This window comes from Takifugu flavidus, chromosome 1 (assembly GCF_003711565.1).
Source record: "Takifugu flavidus isolate HTHZ2018 chromosome 1, ASM371156v2, whole genome shotgun sequence".
Lineage (NCBI taxonomy): Eukaryota > Metazoa > Chordata > Actinopteri > Tetraodontiformes > Tetraodontidae > Takifugu > Takifugu flavidus.
In genome coordinates, this window is record NC_079520.1 from 13377791 (window position 1) to 13401428 (window position 23638).

Sequence of the window (23638 nt, forward strand, 5' to 3'; positions counted from 1 at the left end):
TCATTGACTGAGCTGTAAAACTTGACTACTAGAAATAAACTTTGATGAGCTCTACAAAGTATGGACAAGAACTTCTTTATCTTGGCACTATAAGAAATGATTCTGAAAAGTTGTTTATCTTTGTTTATCTCTTGATGTGTACAAACAGAATTCTGACCTCAATATGAATGATTACATGCACAGCTATTTGACCCCCACAAAAAATGCCGGGCCAGTGGCGTGATGAATCAGATCAGGATGTGCTGTGAACCTTGACCTGACTCCACAATGAACCCCAGCAGAGCTCAGAGGTCATCAGAGACAATCTTGCATGGAGCGGGGTTTCTTTTCTGACTGAGGACTCACATATGATTTCAGTCACAGGGTCCTAATGTTTCCTGTAGGCTGAAAATGAGTACACCAGTCTGGAGTAAAAATAGAGTTTACTACATAAAATCACACTACACAGAAAATTTTATAAATCACCACAGAAGCGCTCTCAGCCAGCATTACATAAGCAGATAGAAATGTGGGTTTAAAAAAACAAAAGTGATGGTGAGAAACTATAGCACAGAACATTTTTTTCTGTCTTATGTAGTTGGTGCTGTAGTTCAAGTTCGACATTTCCTTATTTAGTTTAGTAATTTGTTTCTTATTAGATAAGTAAAAAATCCTGGATGATCTTGCTCCCCGATGGCCCTCGCTCTGACTCAGCCTGTGAGAGGCTCCACCGTGAGGATCAACACCACTCACCACACACTCTAGCACTCCTCCCACATAGAACACAGTCAATCTAGAGCTGCGGCATGTCTTCTGATATTGTAACTGAACACACCACATAAAATAAGGCCCCAATCCTGAAAGTCAGATGGAATAAATAAGTAATTATAGGATCCGTGTCATTTTTTAGGTGTGTATGTTCTTGATTATCATTTCTAAGTAAATGGGTTCCTGTAACTGGTGCAAATTGATGCTTCTGTTATAGTCAACATGGTGTTGAGGGAGATGTTTTGTGGAACCCTAAGCCACCAATGATGGCCTTAAGAGGCCCATCGCCATGAGACAGAGGGGAGACGGTCAGGAAATTGAGCCCATATGATGTTTTTCCACCGTCACAAAGGAGATTTAGGAGAGATAGAAAGGGGAGCCAAGAGAGCTATGGTTCTGTGGGAGTGATGGAAAACAGGAGGAAAAGAGTGCGTGGGCAACCCACACTAGGAGAAGAGGAAAGAGAATGTGTACGGTGAAAGGAAGCGCTATCTTTGCTCCTCTGCTTTTCATCTGCGGATGACGTCACGCACAGCAACGGCATCACGGGAGGAAGACGTGCGTGAAATTAATTGTTCCCTTTTCAGTGATTGTCATCGCATATACTTTTTGAAGCATATCAGGATTGGAACAGTTACTTTCCCAACAATTCACAAAAGTTCCACATGCCTTTATTGTCATATATATACTACAAACATCTATAATTGTCCGGAATTATTAAATAACCCATTTGTGGAAACAAGGTCAATGTAGATGTGTTTGTTTAGCCCTATATTTATTTATCTTTCTCTCTTGTTTCCTCCACAGTCACCTAAAGTGCGCCCTTATTCTGCAATGGACAGCGTCCCCTTCTTCCTCAGCAGAGTTAAAGCCGAGACTCCAGAAGACCTGCTCGTTCACAACCTGCATTTCCACACGCAGACCGAACCGGTTGACCTCTCAATTAACAAGCCCCGCCCGTCCTCTTCATCTACCACCCCAACCACTGCCTTGTCTTCTTCACCTCTCAGATCTGCTTTTTCTCCGTCTTCTTTATCATCGTCATCATCGTCCTCTTCCTCCTCTCCTTCGGTCATCACCTCAGCCTCATCTGTGCTCACATCAGGCCCTCTGGTGCCTCCTGGAAGTGGGGTGAGAGGTCAGCCATATTTGCACATCCTGCATTCTGTACCGCCTCCTCCGTCCAGCCCCCTGAGCCTGCCGGGAGCAGGGAAGCTGGCCAGCCATGTACACCGCATCCCAGTGGTGGTACAGTCGCTGCCCCTCATGTACACTTCTGCTGTTCGATCACCCTCCAGCCTCAACAACGCCATCATGCTACCTCTGTTGGATGAGGTCAAAGGCCAGGGCAAAGGTGGGACAACTCAATTTGATTGACTCTGCATTCGTAGTGCTTGAGTTAGATTGCAAGGTCTGCTTATTCAACTAGAAATGCTTCAATTTTTAAATGTAGTTTTCATGGTTTTATTAATACATAGTTTATACCATTGACAAAATGAGAAGATTCAACCTTTAGGTGCTCCTATTTTATTGCGCTATATTCTCCATTGACCAGTAAATCTAAAGCAAAATCAGCTTTTTCTTTTTTAGGAACATATAATTTAGTATGGACATCATACACTGTAAAACAGGGAACAAGCGTTATCAGTAAATCATGATACCTTTTTTAAAACCTTCAATTTACCGTACAAGGTAGGTCAAAAGTACATTCGCAGCACTGTCTACTTGAGGATCTTTCCAACCATTTGAATTTTCTTTTCTCATTCTGACTTTCTACTGAAATTTACTTTTTACAAGATTATCAGTGATGGTCATTCATGCACAGTTTGGCATAATTTTCCATTAAGATATCAACCACACAAGACATGTCGACAGTGTCCTGCTTCTGATGCTCAAAAATCAATATACTTCAATAACAGTGACACCTAAATAAATTCCTTGTATCTGTGCCTGATTAGCCTATTTCAGAGTCATAAAAGAAGAAATGAAAATGACAGGTCAGTGTTGGTATCCGGCAGTAAAGGAGAGATACTTCTATTCTTTAATCCCAGTGACGAGCAGTCCGTCTAATTGGTCCATGCAGACGCTTTAGTCCATAATGCAGCAATGCTGGGAAGGCTGACAGGGTGTCAGATCTTTCAGAAGCAGACCCTCAGGTGTTAATGCCCAGTCTTCTGGATGAGGAGGAGCTTTACAGGCTTTCCATCTTTAATTGAAAGATTTTTTGTTTGGTGGTATTCTAGTTCTTTTAATCTGCTGCAGACTCAAATGCTCCTTTCTTTTATATCTAAAAGCAATTATCTGGGGAGGCTCGAGTGTCAAATCGGGCTGACCTCAGCCAGAGTGTTTGCTGTCTGTGGGTGGGGTTTGTCTACAGTCATAAAGTCTTCAATCTCATGCTTCAGTCACGTACGTACTGTAAACGCTTTCTTAGATGTGGTTGATGCATGAGCAAACAGTTAAGGTCGTAATATTAAAGTCTCACACACACACACACACACACACACACACACACACACACACACACACACACACACACACACACACACACACACACACACACACACACTGTCAGTCCATTACATTCCACTTCGGATTAAATAAGAAACTAAAATCAATGAAGTCAAATGTCACAGTCGAGGATAAAAATGCTGCTGAAGAAAGCCGAAAGTTTGAACTGAGAGTTGAGGGTTTAAACTCAAAAGGTGCAATTTCACCTGATATAAACCCATCAGCTGCGTGTACCTGATGCAAGTCACACAGGAGCTTTCAGCATAAATACTCAACACTCGCACTGAATCATGTACACAACACACACACAGGTCGGCCATCCTCTTTAAGAGAGGGCGGGTACCCTTCCTTTCAGTGCTGTCTCTGGCAGGAGGTTGCCATGGAAACAGGGCTTGACTGGAAACAACAGGAGAGAAAGAAAGAAATCCGGTGTTCTGCCCACCTCTCCAGCACTCTTTTGTGTCCGTCTCTCAAAATACCTCCTTTCAACAGCGGGATGCTTTTCCAACTAATTACAGGTTTTTCGTGTGGGTAGATGAGCCGGTGACCACTCCGTATATCCTAGAACTCTATATCAACTGTAAGAACCCTTTAAAAGCTTCAGTTCTTACAACATTATTTCTGTAAGAACACCCCCACCCACCAGTAATAACACCATGTCTGCTCCTAACTCCAGACCCTTATTATGAGCCATTATAGCTGCAGTTGCTGAGAGGGCAGAAGAGGTGAAGTTCTGATAGCCTTTAAAAGCACAAAGCTTACAACATCCAGCATGTCACAGTGGAAAATGTAGGAAATTTGATTTGATATTATGCGCAGCTCATTGTTGTGCACTTTTACAGATGTGTATAGTATATTGAGGATTACGTTGAAATCAGTGTTTCATGAACAGATGTATGGAGTAAAGTGCAACAAGATCTTCTGTTTCTTTTTTTCTCCTGGAGTTATCTGGGTTGTATTCCGAGGAGCGTCCACAGAGATGACAGAATAGCCACAGGCTCTGGCAATATATCCAATGAAAGGTTCAGGGGAGAAGTTGTCACAACTTTTGGGATGAGATTTATTTTTTTATGCTGGCCTCATTTTCTCAGAGTCACGCTCGTCACTGCCCAAATCAAGATCTGACAAGTTCTTTTTTCCCTCTGTAAAATAGATTCTACAAAGAGTCCAACTCATTTCATAATTGACATGATTTTTTGCCAAAGGATTAGAGTTTAGTTTTAATATAGTTTATACCCTCAGGACTTTCGTGTTTAATCATTAGAGTGAATGATCAGCGGAATCAGCAGGCCGTGGGTTTTTCGCAGGAAGAGGTCCTGGTTTCAGGTCCTTGTCAGGTCTTTTCTGTCTGGCATTTAGAAGCTGTTTCCTTTCTGCATCAGCTTACACATGATCCTCCACAATCACAGTGTTTTGGTTACCTAAAAAATGAGGTGTGTGATTTTAAGGATTAACACAAAACACGCGTACGCGACTGAATTCTGCATCTGTGTCATGTCCTCGCAGCACACGCAGACCACAACGGCCTGTCGCCAAGGCAGATCAAGAGTGACAGCGATGACGACGACCTGCCAAACGTGACCTTGGACAGTGTTAATGAGACCGGCTCCACTGCGCTGTCTATAGCCCGCGCCGTGCAGGAGTGAGTATCACGCTCCGACCAAGTGACTACTGACCCTGTCGGTTCAGTATTCAGTGTCAAGAACAACAATGTTTGGAGCCAACGCACAAACACAAAATGCAAAAAAGGGCTGAGCTGATGTTCTAGGTGAGACAATGATAGGACACGATGCAGGAAAAGAGACAAACTTTTCTAGAACTTGCTGAATAGAAAATCCTTACCACAGAATGTGACACCTAAAAACCATGGCCCCTGTTTCATTCTCATCCAAATTAAAGTACATTAAACAATCTAATGCAGTAATTAACATGCTATAACAGTATTAAAAATAAAAAAAATAATTTATAGTGTATATGAGTGAATGGAGATGGGTTTTTATTGAGGTTTTGTCAATGTGCCTATCAAATGGTGGACAAGCTGTTTAAGACAGGATTATATTCAACTGTTTAGGATCCTTTTTTTAATGAAATGCGCGTAAACTCTATTTTTGAGTCAAAAGAAACCACGGCAATGACCTTTGAAAGACTCTCCTTGCTGATCATCTATCAGTCCGGGTGCATACGTCACATGTCAGACTAAGTGTGTTGTAGATCAGTCTATCAGTATCAGTGGCCTTGTTGGTCTCACGCTGAAAGAAGAAATATCTTACCTTTGCTGGTCACAGCACACATGAAGAACCCTTTGGCTTCACCCTGTATTGCTGCTGCTTTCACCATTTTAGATTAAGTGAGAAAAGTTTTCAAGGAGCCTGTGAGAATGCTGCTAATGAGGCAGCAGCATTAACAAGGCTAAGGGCCTCTGTAGCTGTGTTGATTGTCCGGCTTACCCGGCTGGCATGGTGTGTCTGACATTACATTGTGTGTTTGTGCAGAGCTGATTTTATGAATTTCCACAGTGACACAATTAATGAGTTACAGTGCCAGCACTGTGTAAGACATTGTAGTTGGAACTTGGTCTCTGGCTGGTGGAAGTGAGATGAAGATGGTGCCATGCTTCAGGGAAGACAGAGAGAAAGAGAAAGAGGGGAGGGGGAGTCACTGGAGGACTCGGGTTTCAGTGCAGGAGGTTATTGAAAGGGACAGGCGTGCCCCTGAGTGCCACACGTGGGCAATGGGTGGTCAGAGGAGAACCGGGGTTGGCAGGACCCAACCTTTCACTGCCCAAGCTTTCACTACAGAGAGAAATCACCTGCCAGGACCTGCCCACACTCTCCCTCCTCTGTGCAGTGTGGAGACTCTGCTGTGTGAAAACTGTGCGCGTGCAACTGCATGCGTGCGCATCCTTAAGTATTAATCCTTCGGTGTGTGTGAGTGCGTGCGCGTGTAGTCTATGCGCGCACGTGTTTCTACGTGGTGGACGGAACAGCTGGTTCCAGAAGGAGGTCAGCCATTGTCAACAGGAACACAGACTTGCGTGTTTGCCTGTGAAAAACAAAGCAGTCTGTAGTCTTCTTGAGTTACGCTCCGGTTTTGGCCTCTCAGAGGAAGCGTGTGCGTTCTGTACTGACACAACACATGCGCTTCGCGGACATCTGCAGCGCCACTGAAGCCAGCAGCACTTCTCTGAAACATATCAGTCCTTTGTGTGGCTGAACTCCTGGCTTAAACGGGTGCACTGTGGGTGCAGAAAGTCCTGCTTTATCACACCAGCAAAGGACAGACAGCAAGGATCTTTCTGTGGGTCACAGCTAAATCAAAAGTATTCTCAGTACAAGAAGATTATTACCTGCAGCACCTCAACTACTCCCCCAGAGACACCAAATAATATAAAGAATGACAGTAGCCACTAACTGCAGGTGTCGCATTAACAATAGAGATAGCAGTAAGAAAGAAGGCTGAGAATGTCACAGCAAACATTAATGTCAGAATCCAGAAATCCTTATAGAAATAAATATATAAATAAATAAACGTAGCAGCGGAGACCACCCGTGCCACATTTCAGGGAAGACACACACGGAGGAAGAGAGTTTGCATGTGCTTCTTGGGCTGCCTACTCCATATTCATGCCTTTCCCTGGGGATGGGCAGATAGGCTATTGTACGGGGGAAAAGAGTGAGAGAAGAAAGACAGCTGAAGAGAGAGAAAAATATATGTGCGCATCTGTGTGTTAGGGTTTAGGCTCTTGTATTGGAAGTGTTGCATCTGCTCAAGTCTGGCTGGTCCCTGAAGACCTTGGGGCCAAAAGAGCAGGTGGAAGGAAGGGAGGGTTGCATCCTTGGACAGGTACAGCGAAGCCCAGTGGGCTCTCTCTCTCTCTGGCTCGGTGTCTCTCTCTCACTCCCCCTTACACCCACACTTTTCCTGTTGTCTTGGTAAATCCACCATTCCTGCAGCGCTACTCAACAACGTTTCTGTGTTCAAAGTCCCCTTGTTAACAACCTCACTGTGTCAGAAACAACATGCGTGTTGTGTTTGCTTGTGGAAACCACCTGCTCTGGGTGGCATGTGCACACACTCTGCTGTCGTTTCTATTTCTCTTCTTGTGTCACTCACTGTTGTGTTCAACAGTTTGTTTTACTATTGTATAAAAAAGCATGTATTATTATTGTATTTTTTTAAAAAGAGGAAACGAAAGAGCTGAAGCAGAGGTCAGCTCTGTTTGAAATCATTCTCAGCCCTACTTCCTATTTTTGTCCTCTGCTTTGTGAGCTGAAAACACACAAATAGAGTGTATTCACAGCACCGTGATGGTGTGACACACAGGTCAGAGTGGGTCAGTTTGCCTCTGGAATTCTAATAAAAAATGCAACAAATAATCTTTTTACCGTGTATTAAAGTAGATTTTCTATAGTTTGTGCAACACTGTGCCAGTATAAGAGTTTTCCATTTTCAGTTGGAGAAATGAGACGTTTCAGTGCTAAGATTGTGCACTGCTACTCTCCTATGAGGATGACATCAGCCATGAGGTCATCACATTGTTGATGAAGAAAAAGTTCACTGTTCACTGTTGATGTTTATTTGTTTTCGACAGGACAGACAAAATGGAAAAGGCTAAAATTTGACTCATTTCATAAATCGGCGTTCAGTGATTAGGTCATCAGCTTCCACTGGATGGAAGATGACTAATAACTGTTATGTGAATGGAATGGAATCTAGAAATGTAAACACTTGAATGGGATCCATGACCACACCAGAATCATCCCCAGAAACAAAAGCAGAGCCGCAGGTCTTTTTTCAGTCAGCGTTCACTTCAGATCTCTTCAGATGTTGGCCTGAGAACTTCCTTCATGAAATCATAATCATGGATGAAGTCAGAATGTAAACATCCACATCATCTGCTAGAGCTCATCATGTGTAGGGCCCACATTTGGAAGCTAAAGTTATTTCCCCAGGGTGAGGCTTAGCTGAAAATAATAGCAATAATCACATGCAGTCTTACAATTTGGTAACATATTTGGCTTTGGTAACATATTTGTTTCAGTGTGTCATCACCACAACAAGGAGAGGGCAGGAAGAACTAATATCTGACCCGTGTGATCATTTCCTGTACAGCCTCAGACTGTTAGTGAGCCAAGAGCAACAGGTGAACCACATGTTCGCCATTAAGTCCATTTCTATTTGCATGTCCCTTATTCTCGTAGGTAACTTCAGAGCTTGAACATGGCTGTGCACTCTTGATGGTGTCACACGGACGCAGCAGTTCTTTTTTTCTGTGGTGACGGTTCGCTGGAGGTCTCTTCTCTTCTTTCCAGTTCCTCTAACATGAGGCCATCTGATCCTTTCGTATTCGTCCCTTTCCCTGTCCTCGCTCTCTCTTACCTGCTTGACAGCGTCCAGACTCTGAGACCTGACAGAAAAAGCGAGTGTGTTCCACTGCTGACAGCTAAATATATCCCACAGACTTTACTCCACCCTCTAGTAAACAGTGTTGTTCTTGTTTTCTACCTCTGCTCTGTCCTTATCTTCCTTGCCTGTTTTTAATCTTTGCGTGCAAATGTCACATGTGTATTCCTGTTTGAAAGTTCATTATCTTACATATCAAAGTTATTGATAAGTTATAGATGGAAACTGATCATCTACTAACAAGTCTGTGGTTCATCTCTTAAAAAAAAAACATGAGGGCAAATTTGAATTTTGTGCATTAGAAATATTCACACACATACACACACACACACACACACACACACACACACACACACACACACACACACACACACACACACACACACACACACACACACACACACACACACACACACTTTACCACAGGGCTTCACTGTTGGAATGACAAATTGTATAATTAACAGTGATATTAGCTATATTGGAAAGGAAATGGCAGGGCAACATTTATTGATGGCAGAAATAATTCAGGGATCATTAACCTCAGTGAATAAGACTGAAAAACAAACGCTATATTGCTCCACCTTTGATTGATGAAAGTGTGCTGAAGGAGCAACAGGAAGAGCTTCAGTTGCAGCTCCTGCACTTCCCCACAGTGAGTTCATAGCTGTGTTACACCGCCACCTGCTGGCCAAGTTAATGCTGCACCCTGCAGAACAATAATCAAACCTGATCGAACTTCTGCCATCAAAGTCCAGTAATCATTCATGTTTGTTTTTAATTTCAAAATTGATTTTAAACCCGCATTTATACTATAAAGTTTGATCTAAAAGAAAGTTGAAATAATTTTATCTTCTGCCAATTCTACATACAGAAGTCATGCTGAGTTACATTTATTTCAAATAATCTATTATTTGCTTCTTCAGTATTTAGACAGAGTTTTAGATAAATGTAAGTTTAATTTGATCGGGATGAATGACTTCTGCTGTGTTCTCAGACTCGGGGCCCCTGCAGTCTACATGCTAAGGTGTTGATGGTGTCACCCTGTGAGGTCATCTCTGTCTCCGGTGTGACATGATGACCTCATGCCCTCACACTGGCGAGTGTGTGAAACAGCAGAATGCATTTTCAGTAACACTGAAAGACTGAAGACTTGAGCCTTGTGCCTCTTATCTGTCAACATTACTATTGATGCTCATCTTTTGCACAGAGGAGAAAAAAAACATTTCACCACAAAACAACTTTACACAGTGCAGATGCATTATGACATTTCTAAGATATACAGTAATATGCAGATTTTGGAAGTAGCTGCTGCTTTATTGTCGGTTCTTATGTTCTCGTTGCAGCTCCATGTCCCCCTTCAGTATTGACAGCCTACGACGCCCCAGGAGGTCAGAGTCACCCGATTCTAAAAAGAGGAGAATCCACAGATGTGACTTTGATGGCTGCAATAAGGTTTACACCAAAAGCTCTCATTTAAAAGCACACAGGCGGACACATACAGGTCAGTAGGTCAGGGCGTGTTTGTCTGTCTGCGTGACACTGCACCATGTTCATGAAAACATCCCGATTTATTCAGCCTACACTGCTGTTCCTGACACATCTTATCATTAGTTAAGTCGAGGCATCTTGATGCCACATCTATGAGGAAACGGATGAACCATTATTCATAAAAAAGGTCTGATTGCGTCAAACTTCGTTAGCCTTCCATTGTCATCGTTCACACCGAGCTTTCGTGTGAAGCCGGGGATCAAACCAATGACCATTGGAAAATACACAAACTCTGTCCTGAATGTAGAAAAGTGCAATTTCAGAACAAGTTGAGGAGAGCTGGTCGTAACATGGTAATTATCTATGAAGCTGAGCGCTTATGTATGCTGACACAAGAGCTTGTTTTTCTTAAAGGATAATACAGTAGAAGCCTGTGAATTTGAAGGCTGCTTTTCCTGTTCCACTCACTTGTGTGTTTCACATACCTCCCTCACTACTTTTTTCTTTTAATATACTCTGTTCTAGACTTTTACTGATCTAAAATCATAAGCATATTAACATAATAATATTAGAATTTTACCTGCAATTAGATTACAATTGTTTTACTTATAAAGTGTTGAAGATAGGCTCCCACAATTGTGTTGATTTAATTAGTTTTTACCTACTTAATCAATTTCACAGAAATTTTTATCAGCAAAAGTGGAACATTTTTCACGTAGCCTAAAATACCACTATTGGAGGACAACATAAACCCAAAATACACCAATAATAACATTTATTGGCTTTTAACTTGTTGATTCTCACATACATTTGAAAACTCCGACCAATGTCTGAATCTTTTACACCTGCACCAACATTGGTGCGTTCTTCAAAGGTCAAGAAGACCATTATGGTTATGTCCTCGACCATAACCACGCTTTTCTGTCTTCCTCTCCAGGGGAAAAGCCATATAAATGCACATGGGACGGCTGCACGTGGAAGTTTGCCCGCTCGGATGAGCTGACGAGGCATTACAGAAAACACACCGGAGTGAAGCCCTTCAAGTGTGCAGACTGTGACCGGAGTTTCTCCAGGTCTGATCACTTGGCTCTGCACCGGCGGAGACACATGCTCGTGTGAATCAGATGGAGAGGAGAGCGGATAGAGAGAAAGAGGATGTGATTAATAAAACAAGCACACAGGGAGTTTTGGGGAGCAGGATCTCCCTTTGAATGTTTTTCAGCTGGTCTGGACACACACATAGACGTGTGCGAGTGCACACACACACACACACACACACACACACACACACACACACACACACACGCACACACACACACACAAAGACACTGATATACATGGAGAGACACAGAGATGCACAGATACACACTCTCAACCATCACAAGGAGGGAATTCGGAGAGCTTATGGAGCACAAACCAGGGTCACTTCTGGATCTTCTTTGAGTTAGAAGGAAGAAGACGGCAGGATTTTATCATTATTATCATCGTTTGATTACAATAGGGAACTGTCCTTAACAGCACTGTTTGTAAATGTTTCACTTTGATTTTTAAGGTAAACTCACACTCTTAATTTTGACAAAAAAAAGAATCTATCTGTATATGTAAAGTGCTATTACAGCGGACTCTTTTGGTATCTTTTTTCTTTTCATTACTGTTCCACTGGCTGCTTTTTTAGCATTCACAATGCGAACAGCATTGTGTTAAATGGATTTCCAGTGAAGGGAAAAGGGATTTGGCCTGGATCACGGGAAAAACAACGTCGGCCTAATTTTGGAATTACAGGAAGTATTGTTGCGTCTCGCCTCCTTGTGAATGCGATGGGTGACCAGCAGAGGGAGCCATTGCACCACCACGTGTGGTGGAACCTGCTCTGACATGTAAAATGGGATTGAACTTTCACCACCTCATAGCCAGCACGTATCAAAATATTACTCAGAGTATGAATGAAAGGCACCACCCGGCCATAAATTTCAGATATTTATTTAGTTGAAACAATCAGAAGCAAACACACCAGCGAAGGACTGTTTACGACCCTCTCACTTGGTCTGACGCCTCCAAATCCAATCAATGCTGTCCAGAGCCTCTCATGCATTTTCTTAGAAACGATTTTTAAAAAAATACATTTTGGTGGATTCTGTGCTGTGATTACCAATCAGTAAAGTGCAATCTTAAAGGATAAATATACTTTTGAATTTTTGCTTTGAATTTTTTTTTTTTTTTCCATGTATTGCTCAGAAAGCCCCTCGGTGTACAGTGATCTTTGAAACAATCAGAAGAGAAAAGAGGAAAATGGAGGCACCTTACAGACTCATTCTATCCATCAATCTGCTTTTATTCTCGGTCTCCCTTTCCTTGTTTCATCTGAGTTTCACAGTGAAAGGCACTTGCCTTGTGTTTGTTCTTTTTTTCTTTTTTGCACAGCAGCACTTGACCATAAGCTGAAGCTGACATCGGCTGCAGTGTTACAGGGATTTTGTGGTACCTAATGTACAGAAAATGCAGATGAGCAATACATATGGGACAAAGTGAACTGAAGGAACATCAGCCTCCTCTTTGTTCCCTTTGCTGATGTCAATTTTGGAGTCGTTGGGGTTTTTAACTGAGTTGACTCCCGAGTCTTTAGCACCACTCCCTCTATTGATCAGTTTGTTGGTTCAGCACAAGGCTCTATACTCATGTGTGCAAATGATTTTATTTTGTTTTTCAGTCATTTGACTTATAAAGTGATTCAGACCACAGTTATTTTGATATGTGGTGAACCTGTGATTTGGCTAGTTGCTGAGAGGTGTGAACATAAATCAGAGTTCAATGCATAAATGACTAAAACATATATATCATCATGCATTTCAAGCACGCGTAAGAGCTATTAAACAGCTTTTACGAAAATGAGGAAGTATCAGAACTGCTAAATGAAAATGTATTAAATTTCTTCCATTTATTGTCTAAAAGCAGCAACAGGAAGCAAACGTAGACCTGCAACCAGCTTTGATCTTCTTTGGTTTCAGCAGGATAGCCAAATCCAGGCTTTGATTTCCACCTTTGGCCCTGAAATCACACGGGGCCCCTTAGATTTGACAGAAAGTTGATTCAGATGATTCATTATTTATGTATACTCTGCACACTTGTCATTACGCCCAATCGTATTATAATTTTGGCGAAAGTTTGTCAGCACCTTGTTTGTTTTATCAGTATGATTTTTCAAATGATTTTATTTCAAAGGCGATTTATAAACAAATGATCATGTATTTTATCATCCTTAAAAAGACATTTTTATTATTGAGGTGCATCGGTGCATATAACGGTTTTGCTTCTGTACAAAGGATCTTGAAATGTTGTAATATATGTGATAGTGAAGATAAACTCTTATTACAAAGTTCTACAGCCTGTATATATATCGGAAAAATAGGGCTTTTGATCCATAGGTGCAGGAAATACGTTTCTACATGTAAAGTCTTTTTCAGAGAGTGTAATTTATCTAATTTGATACACAGTGAAACGGACTAAGGGTGTCATCATGTCAATGGTCACGTGTCATGTATTTGATTTTCAGTTGAATCTATCCGTGATTATGAGTTTTGTTCTTAGTCCTTGGGCTGAAGCAGTGTTTACCACGACGATCAACACACCACTTCTCATTGAGCGTGTCAAGGTACTCAATTCCCGGCGAACACGTGAAACTCAAATCAGCACCGCGTTGATTCCCAGCTGGTGTTGCCGGCCTTAACACACCAGCTCCTGCGAAATTCACACTGACTTGAATACGGTGTGTCCGCTGGACAGATTGTATTATATTTCTCTTCAGTATCTCCCTCCTTGTTTTAAGCATAATTTTGTAATGGTAACCAGGGTCAAAGTTATGCAATAATTCATAATAAATAGTGCCTCATATTGCAAACTTGTAATATCAGCTGCTCGGTGCAGATGAAAGATTCCAGCACACACAGAAGAAAAAAAAATTATCCAACAAACCAACACATTTCAAATGGGGATCCATGAGCCTTGTTGGGGGGGCAGAGGCAACAGTATGCAAGGCGGACCTGTAATGTTCTGTTCCGAACGCGGCATCCTCTCATAACACGTCTCACCGGCTCGTCTTATTGTTTGGCTCGTGCAATAAGCTGCGTCCTCCGAGGGGACGAGGCTGAGTTGCAGCAGCTCTGTGATGTTTTCATCTTCAGCCCTTGAATCGGACACGGGGACGCTCTGGAAGGGCTGAGTTCCACTCACAGGGGAGGCCGTCCTGCAGTGGGGAGGGGGGCGCCTTCCACAGCAGTACTGAACAACTTTGGATCACTTTATTACCTTTTGTTAAAAACAAAAAACAAACAAAAAAAAACAACTTTCTGTGCAACATCTGCTTTTGGGTTCTTGGTTTTGAGATTTTTTGAGTAGTGAAACCAACGCCTTTGGTTCCAGTTTGCTGATATTTCGTACAGTAATTGTTGTTTCTGTATTTATGTAAAGTGAGTGTAGTGTAAATATATTCAAATCTTTTCACGCAAACGTTTTAAAAACAAACGGAGAGGAGAAAAAAAAAGAGCAACATCGCGCGACATCACATCAAAAGGGAGATTCTGTTCACGGAATTCCAGATCTGTAAAGCAAATTCTTAACGCTGATATTTTTCCAGAACTTGAGAACAGCTGTCTTTCTTTTCCGTTATGGCTTCTTTTGGGTTTTTGTTTCTTTCCCCTCTGAGAGTTGTTTAAATATACAGTCAGTGTTTTGCCTTTTCTCTGTATTTTTCATATGGATGGAGCTGTGAAATGTAAAGTTCAAACATATACATGTATATCGATATGAATGGAGGCATGAAGGTTAATAAAACTGCATTTTGTATATAACACGGTGACGTTCGACTTGGATGGAATGTGGTCTTGATATGACTCAAACGTTAACGCAGGTGACATCCTGTCTGGGAAAATATCAGATCTCAACAAAACAGGAAAAAGGAGCCTTTGAGTCCCCGACGGAGGTCGCGAACCCTTGAACGGCCTCCATCTTGTTTGCTCACATGTTTCAGGGACGGCTGCAACAGGTGGGCTGGCAGAGGGCAACAGCCGGTAACCTGCTGCGCGGCTGTATAACAGGATCTGGATGGATGTTGGTGTCAGCCGGCAAAGGATCCAGATGATCACGATAGCGATGGTTCAATTCCCAGCGCACAAAGCCTGTGGCGGTGCAGGGCATCGCCATTTATTACCGGCAAGAAGCGACGACCACGTGACCCAGAGGGAACAAAAGGCATCGAGCGTTTTAACAATCCTCCTACTGGGACAAGCTCGGGCAGCCGCTCCGCTTTCTGCAGCTTCCGACGGCGCCTTTGCTCGGCCCCCGCGCTCTGACTCACGCCCGCAAAGGTTTCGGAGAGTCGGCCCGTTTGGCTTCCTTGACAGAAGCTCGTCGATGGGGGCGTGAGGAGGCGTGCTGCAGAAGGAACGCAGGGACGAACCGCCAGATGGACGGGTTTGGAATTTAAAACAGCCAAAATAGAAGCTGTCAAATTCAACAAGTAACTCACGAGTAGTTCATCAACTCTGACCGCAGCTTCTGTTACGCGTTTGGGTGACGCCAGGCCCCAAACCTCAGCTGAAAACATGGAGTCACACACTGAATCAAAGAGATCTCTGATAAAAAGGTCACGCCCTCCTTCAGCCTCTGAAAACGCCGGTGGCTATTTTAAAGGCAAACATGCCTGCGGGAAAAAGACGACAGGCTAAAGCGACAATGTTCAATGATTTTTTTTTATTTTTGCAGACATGAAAAAAGGTCAGTAAGAAAAAAAAAGCGTTTCATTTTTCACTTGATCATAAAAAAATTAGGTTTCAGATATCGCATACATTCAACCCATTCGGCTCAAATGATTAGCTTGGTCATAAATACGGGAAAGAGGGCCAGCGGACAGGCTGTCCAGTTTTAATAAAGCAGGAGAGCCGATTCAACAACAACATTGTCCCAAATGAAAGGAAAACGCTAAGGCACATCTGAAAGGCGTCGGCGTATCCGGGGAAGAGAGAGAACAGCTCACAATGCCTGATGACAACACACACCTGTCGCTGCAGGTGAGAGGGACAACTGGGATGGTCCGAGGCACCAATGTGATGACGCACATTCATCTTAACAAATCGGGTTTTGGTGGGAGTAGTGCAGCCTCAGCGTGCCTGGGATGACTAACTAACGAAACCAAACCAAAATAAATGATCGATACCTGCAGAATTTGGAAAAATGAATCTAAACATATAAACAAAGAGATGAAAATAAAACAGCTCTGATCTGCCAATAATCTGTCATGTAGTCAAAAACAAACAAACAAAAATCTTTACAGCTGTAATTCATCCAAAAAATGAACATTCATTTATGATCTCACTGCCATTTCTGAGATGAAGAGCCTGGTAAATCTAATTGTGCCTGCTTGTGAAAGTGCGAGACCAAAAGAGCCGACTCAGCGCCACTGAGGCAGTCGGTCTGCATCATTTAGGGCTGGTTTCAGAGTGTGTGTGTGTGGGGGGGGGGTCCACTGTAATCTATAGCCATCGTGCTTCATATGTGCTTGTGATCAGTAAAAAACATCTGTGTCCCACTGATGTCTGGGCTGTCCTCCAGCCCCTCCAGCCCCCATCCACAGAGGAGAAGAAATCATGAGTAAATGATCAGTTTCAGTGAGATGAAAATCACATTAAGCAGATTATTACTGTTAAATTATTGTAATGTGGCTGAAGATAGGAAAACATGATCCTCATATTTATGTTCCATGATAGAAGAATGCACATTCTATGGAACATTCATCATGGCGTCCAAAACACTGGGATAAATAACAGACCTTTAATTCCTTTGGCAGTAAACAAAGACACACATCCTGCTACTTCTATCTCTGTGGTGACCTTCAAAGACTTAATAGATACCCTAACCCTAATCTCTAACCGTCCCAACTAACTCCAAAGGCTAAACTAAACCCAATATCTTGAGTTCATCATGAGGACCACCAAAAATGTCCCCACTTGTCTGGTAGAATGAGCATATTGGTACTGAGTATGTAGCAAGAACAAGAACACACACACACACACTCACTCACACACACACACACACGCACTCACACACACACACACACACTCACACACACACACACACACACACACTGTATCTATTCAACTTTCCTGTTACTTTCTATTTAAAACACATACCTCAACAATCCTTTAACCCCCTGGTTGAAGCACCACATTCTCTGACCTTCCAGCTCGTATCAACGTTAATGTGTCACCTTTTCCAGAACAATATCAGGATTACACTCTCAATATTCACACATGTGGCTCCGTTTGCTAACACCATTTTATGTTTTGCTCGCACAGCTCTCACACAGCTAATTATGTCCACATGGTTAAGTCAACAATAAGAACAAAAGGTGGAGCAGCGCTGGCTCCATGTATGAAGTTAGCATTACAACATTAAGAAAGAATGGAGATTAACAAAGAAAAGATGTTGTGGATTCTGATAAGAAATCAGTTTTGGCTCTCATTTACACGTGACCGCTTCCAGGGAAAATGCTGAGAAATTAGTGGCAAAGGCTGCACGTGTGAAAGGAGTTAATGTCTCCACTCGAGAATTTTGGGATTCAGGCAAATCAAAATGTGCAGCAACAGAATATTAACAGAACAATAACAACTTAAATTCAATCGTTTCCAATAAAATAACATCTTCCATTTGAAACAGCATTTTGTTTTTGCAATCACTAGATACCCCCCACCCCCCCCGTACTGTAAAACAAGTGTAATAAACCCACTTTTTCCAGGGTTGCTGGGCTGATATTTTTAGTCCACGTTCAGGAAACAGAAGATAAACCACCTTCTCAGCTCTGGTGTCTCTTCATGTGTAAGGCCAGGTGGTCGGAGCGGGAGAAACAACGGCTGCACACGCAGCACTGGAACGGCTTCGCACCGGTGTGTTTCCTGAAATGGCGAGTCAGCTCATCAGAGCGGGCAAACCGCCACTCACATCCCTCCCAGGAGCACTGGTATGGCTTCTCTCCTTCAGCGGACAACAAGAACATCGAGTTACTCCGAACCTGAACACCGCTCCCTCATCGCGGCATTCCTCAAATTTCAGCATTCAACATCTCAACAAATCCCACATCGCTGGTGGATAATGAAAAAAAGGCTTTTCTGCGCGTCAACTGCGCCATAAATCACAGCGCGTCCCGTCTTCCCTCCTCTTAATTATGAGCGTTTCAGGGTTTATGCGATCTGACAGCGGTGAGCGGCGAGCCAGGCCTGTCAGCAGACCCAACCAATCTGCATGCCAAGTGCATTTTTTTCATTCGGGAAGTGCAAAGTAAAAGCGTTTATACCTGTGTGGGTCCGCTGGTGCGCTTTCAAATGAGACGACTTGGTGTAAACTTTCTTGCAACCTAAGAAGAAGAAGAAGTCAGTGAACATCAACAGCCGTCGGTCTCGGATAAAGGACTCACAAAGGGAATTCAAAGAGAATTACAAATTGTCACCTGCTATGTTGCAGTGGTGAATCCTCCTTCTTTCCAGATCAGGGTTGGTTCTTCTGTTGCTCCTAAATGGGGCCGACTGGGCCAGCACCGGGGATTGTGGGGCGACCCGTGGCGTCGTCTGCACTGGGATTGGGTGGATGGGGACAGGACATTCAAAGTGGACTAATCCGGTACCAAAATTCTTGTCTGGGCTCTGGATTGGAGTCCCACTCAGGGTCTGTCCTTGATCAACAGGGAGACGGGAGTGAAATTGGAACTTCGATGCGATGCTGGCTTCATAGGAGGGAGGCGGCGACAGATTCTGAGTGAGGTGCTTCTCCCTCTCCGGACTGGATGGCTCTGAGTTCGGAGGGGAAGGCGGCAGGTAAGTGGGCCCATGCTGTTGATTCACCTGTGGAAAACATTGGTTTTGTGGAGTGAGCTTGGAAGCATTCAGCAATGAGCCCACGTGGAGGTTCCCCATCGGAAGACTTGGTGAGTTCATGGAGTTCAGGTGGGGGGCGTGGAAAAACTGCTCCAGATCCGAATTCAAGAGCTGAAAGAGGGAAACATCCTGGAACTCTGGCACTTCCTGTTTGATATAAAGGTTTGAACAAGTGCTCTCAGCCTGATCACAAACTCCCGGGTACTCTGGGATCATGGGGAGAACTTGGTTTCTCTGCATCAGAACGTGCGGCGCCTGGGATTTGATGTCTCTGGCAGTCCTGCTGGGAGCAGGCTGCAGATATGTGACATCAGGCAGGAGCAGGCTCATGTTGACGCTGTAAGGGGACGCGGGGTCTTCGGTGACCGCTGGCTCCAGCATCAGAGGGCCATCCCTGCACGCCAGCTTGGAATTCACAATGTCCTGAGGGTGGCGAGGCATGTAGCGTTCCATCTCTGATTTAGTCTGGAGGACATTTGAGAAATCGTCATCAGCTCGGCGATCAGATACGATTTAAAAACAGCGAAGCAACGCAATATGTACATGTAGTCAAGTTAAGGAGGCCTGCACTGATCAGACGTCTCCAATTTAACATTTTTCCTCCTCTAAGATCAGAGACGTGCAGGTTACATCATGCCTCAGAGCTACATTAGCATTATCTTATGTTAGTCTTCTCAGGCAGACAGAGAGGAAAAAAGAAAAACTACTTGGAACGAAGATCCAGCTACTTCAGAATTTTTCTTCATAACTCTACTATTTTCTCCCGAAAGGCAGAAATAATTTATAACCCGTATTTCCCCGACGTTTTGATCCGTTTGTGTATTTAAATGCTGATTCTGCTGTGAAAAACTGTTGTAAAAGTTCAAGGGCACTTTTGATCAATCAATGAATCAATGAATCAATGAATCAATCAAGTCTCAAAGCAAATTCGTTTGAAGATAGAAAGAAAGAAGAGCAGAGAAAATATTTTTTACACCCTAATTTAGGGCCTGATCTCGCCACTACCACCACCACCTCCTCCTCCTCCTCTACTTCCTCCTCCTCCTCCTCCTCCTCCTCATCCAACATTTACAGGCAGCAAACACCTATGAAGCCCTCAGCCAGGAGCTGTTGGGAAACCGGGCTGAAATTAGAACAGGCAGTTGCTCGGCAGCGCTATGCATCTGTCCTCCTCGCAAGTTTGTGGAGCGGGTGCAACGTTTCACATCCCGGCCGTGCCCTGCTTGTGATTCAGTGAATGTCAGCATCAGCACGGGCGAAATTTCAGTCACGTGTTGGGACTGAAAATATGAGAGCAAAGCAGCACCCGTACAGGATCACCTCCACGTCCGAGCTCAGGCTTCAATGTTCAGTAACGCAGATTTCCAACTACGCCGCGTAAGGTGTAAAATCACAATAATTTGAAAACAAATGAATCAAAAACGTACCAAATGATAACCAGATGGAGTTGGCGCCATGGCATCTGTGGTGTGACAGAGCACTTGTCCATGATCTGTCAGTGGTGCGGTGGGTTGAAGCAGCGCGTCCTGCTCCGGAGCGACCCAGAGAGAATCCCTGAAAGAAGCGGCCATTGACCCGGCTGCTCAACGACCCTCAATTACTCATCTACAAATTAAGCATTTGTATTCTTTTCTTTCGTCACAGTCGATACGGGAGCGCACAGGCAGCTGTCAAACGTTCATTCTCTCTCTCTGGTTTTTTTTTTTTTTTTTTTTTTTTTTGCGCTGCCTTGTCAAATTACGCAACTGCGTGGAATTGGTGCGTCCGCGGGGCGGAGCCGCGCATTCACAATACAAACAGGACAAACAAGCGATCAGGAGACGCCTATCGCGATGAAGAGTTTTTCTGGTGACCTGGCCAAGGGCATGAAGATGAGTGGGTCTATAGCGGAACAGTCTATGTTCAGCTTCATTTCCCTGCTGGTTTTGGTCCCATAAAACTGTTTGTGGGCCACAAATGGATGCACAACTTAAAAATAAAATAAAGCCCTATTTCAGTTGAATGTTGATTGCAACTGCGACAGATTAAGCAGCGTCTTACCTGCAGCAGTACAGCTCGTGGCAACTTTCCGTCCGCCTTTTGGTGCAGTTTTTGGATTTCCTTCAGACTCTGGAGCACCTCCGAGTTCCTGTGTGGCATGTTAAAAACGCCACTGCGGAGCAGCTGTCTGTCAGGACTGCGCGCTTGATGCCAACATTCCTGAGTCTACAGTGAAGCCTGCGCTCATAAACTGGCAGCGGATGTTTCCATCAAAACAGCCTGGCATTTCACTCAAACCTACTGACATTACACTTGGCTCAGATTATGTGTGCGGTTGTCAAATTGGTGTTCTGTAGTCTAATTTTCCCTCGCTGACTTGAGACAATACGTCCGTTTCGTTTGTTCATTACATCCCTGATTATGTGACTGACAAAGACTCGGGAATCCAACCTCCAGGCCCCCAAACGCAGCCCAGCAGGAGCTTCCCATACACCAGACAGAATCATGACAGTCACGACAGAATTCCTCTTAGGCTTCTTTTCCCTCCTCCACCCACATCAAATGTCACCACCGGTCGGTGTTAATGCCAGGACAACATGCTGGAACTGGAAACACAGGTATTCCACAATCAGCTGGCATGGATGGAGAAAGGGCGAAGCTTTTTTATAAGTGGGGGAAAAAAAGAAATCAGTGTAAAGGGATTTTTATGTGACATTTACTGACTTTGTGGTTTTCCTGCAGGCACTTTCTGTCCTCTTATTTAAAAGGTGTATGCACATCCACTGTGGGCTTGCTGGAACATGTTCAATGGGCCTGCAAGCATGGATGCTGTTACATTTAAAGTCTAAATGACTTGTAATGTGTGGCTACTGAATATGACAGGAACATGGTTTTAAAAACAGTTTTAAAAACAACTTTTTTCCAGTAGCTGTGACAAAACGCTTTAGTCTGTTAAGGCGTTTTCTTTACTGACACTAATATGTTCTTATTATGACGTTAGGTTACCCTTCCCTTATCTGTGTTCTCCTAAAATTGAAAAAATTGATTTTGTTTCCACCCGATTTTCTTACATCAATAAAATTTTAATGTGATTAGACAAAGAATCAGTATTTTTGTCCAGAAAACACACGCACGCCCTGGTTTTCCCCGGCACAATTTCACTAAAAGTTAAAACATATTCAAATGACCACTGATCACCCAATTAGAAGCTGAGTGATTGCCCGTCATGTGCTGACCTTTCAGAGTGCAATCTATCCACGGATGTCTCAGCTCCAAGAGGAGCAACTGTCATTCTTGGCCCTTTCTGTACGGCGAATGTGAGCCGGGCCCTCCTCCATATCCCCCAGAATTAAAACCTCACAATATGCCCAACAACTGCACGGCGGGGAAGAGAGAATGCACGGTATGTGCTTACAGCATCACAACTCCTCTCCCTTCACACATGGACTAATATGGCCAGGCCAAAAGGGGATCGGACACACATCTAGGGCCCTGCTCCTGTGAGCGTTTTTATTTTCTGTTTTTGTAAATCAACTTCAGGTATTTTGTGCGCATCCATCTTACCTTTTTTAAATGAAAACAAAAACAAAAACAAAAAAGGATTATGTCTTGATATAGTGTTAAATCAAATTTAATGTAAGAAGCTAATCTTAAACCAGCTGCACGCTCTATTTCCTCCACTAGAGGGCAATAGTCAGCTGTGGAGGAAGCAGCTCGAGTCTCAGCCTTTCATATTCACAGCGTGTCCAGCAGAAAGAAAGGAATGTGACCCCCTCTCATAAAAGACTTTTACACATTAATTTTTGGTGTGTAAAGTTTTTCTTTTCACCCCCACCTCCCCCCTTAAATTTCCTTTTGATGACATATATTTTAATTTAATTTTCCATGACTAATTCAAAGGTGGGCTTGCACGGTGATCACAAAACGCCACTTTATGTGTATTTAGCTTGACTTTGTGTTCTCTTTTTAAAAGCCACAGCAGATAATCATAATGATTATTTAATGTCAGCCTCACAAAGCCTGCCCTTGAGAAGGCGGAATCAATAATTTCTTTTGGCTGTATTATTTTGGTCTCAAGTTTGGCTGTGTTACAAGAGCGCCTTGTTGACTCGGTGCAACATTTATCTGATCTGACACACTTTCATTAGGCATTAGTGATCATTTCCATAGCACACAACATTAGAGTACTCCTGTTTGTAAAACAGCAGATGAGGCTAATGCGGTCCTCTGGGGAGAAATTCAATATGATTTGTTAATTAAATGGAATAATTTAATTACAGTAACTTAGAAAGCATTCATCAATATAATTGTTTCTAGAGCCAGCATTATAATTGAGGTTTAACCGAAAACAAGTCCGTTTCTAATGTTGGTAATGTGCTGACATTGTTCTCCCACCCTCCATTTGTTCCTCGCTCTGATCCTCCACCACGGACTTTTCTCGTTTGATAGCCAGCCATACCGCATCAGCGAGACCAAAACATTTATTACAGCCATTTAATTTAACCTCTCTACAGGCACGGACAAGAAGACAGACATGATAGCAGAGCCGCGCTGAAAGACTCTCGCTGTTCAGTTTCTAATCTGATCCTCTC

The 23638-nt window shown here is 43.3% G+C and overlaps 2 protein-coding genes across 4 annotated transcripts in view; one reads left to right on the forward strand and one right to left on the reverse strand.

The window, feature by feature from the left end:
• klf12b (Kruppel like factor 12b) overlaps positions 1–14993 on the forward strand; it is a 31614-nt gene extending 16621 nt beyond the window's left edge. For all 3 annotated transcript variants that reach the window (XM_057029902.1, XM_057029911.1, XM_057029893.1), the window contains exons 3-6: positions 1555–2101; positions 4765–4900; positions 10005–10162; positions 11087–14993. In XM_057029902.1, coding sequence (XP_056885882.1) covers positions 1555–2101; positions 4765–4900; positions 10005–10162; positions 11087–11268 — 1023 coding nt within the window. In that variant the 3' untranslated portion in view covers positions 11269–14993. The remainder of the gene's footprint in view (positions 1–1554; positions 2102–4764; positions 4901–10004; positions 10163–11086) is intronic.
• On the reverse strand, positions 14798–20792 carry klf5b (Kruppel like factor 5b). Its single transcript, XM_057029880.1, has 4 exons — positions 20495–20792; positions 18644–19532; positions 18491–18550; positions 14798–18171 (listed from the first exon to the last, which is right to left on the reverse strand). The coding sequence occupies exons 1-4, from the start codon at positions 20636–20638 to the stop codon at positions 17993–17995; spliced, it is 1272 nt and encodes a 423-aa protein (XP_056885860.1). The 5' UTR covers positions 20639–20792; the 3' UTR covers positions 14798–17992.
• Between the last annotated feature and the right edge of the window lie 2846 nt (positions 20793–23638).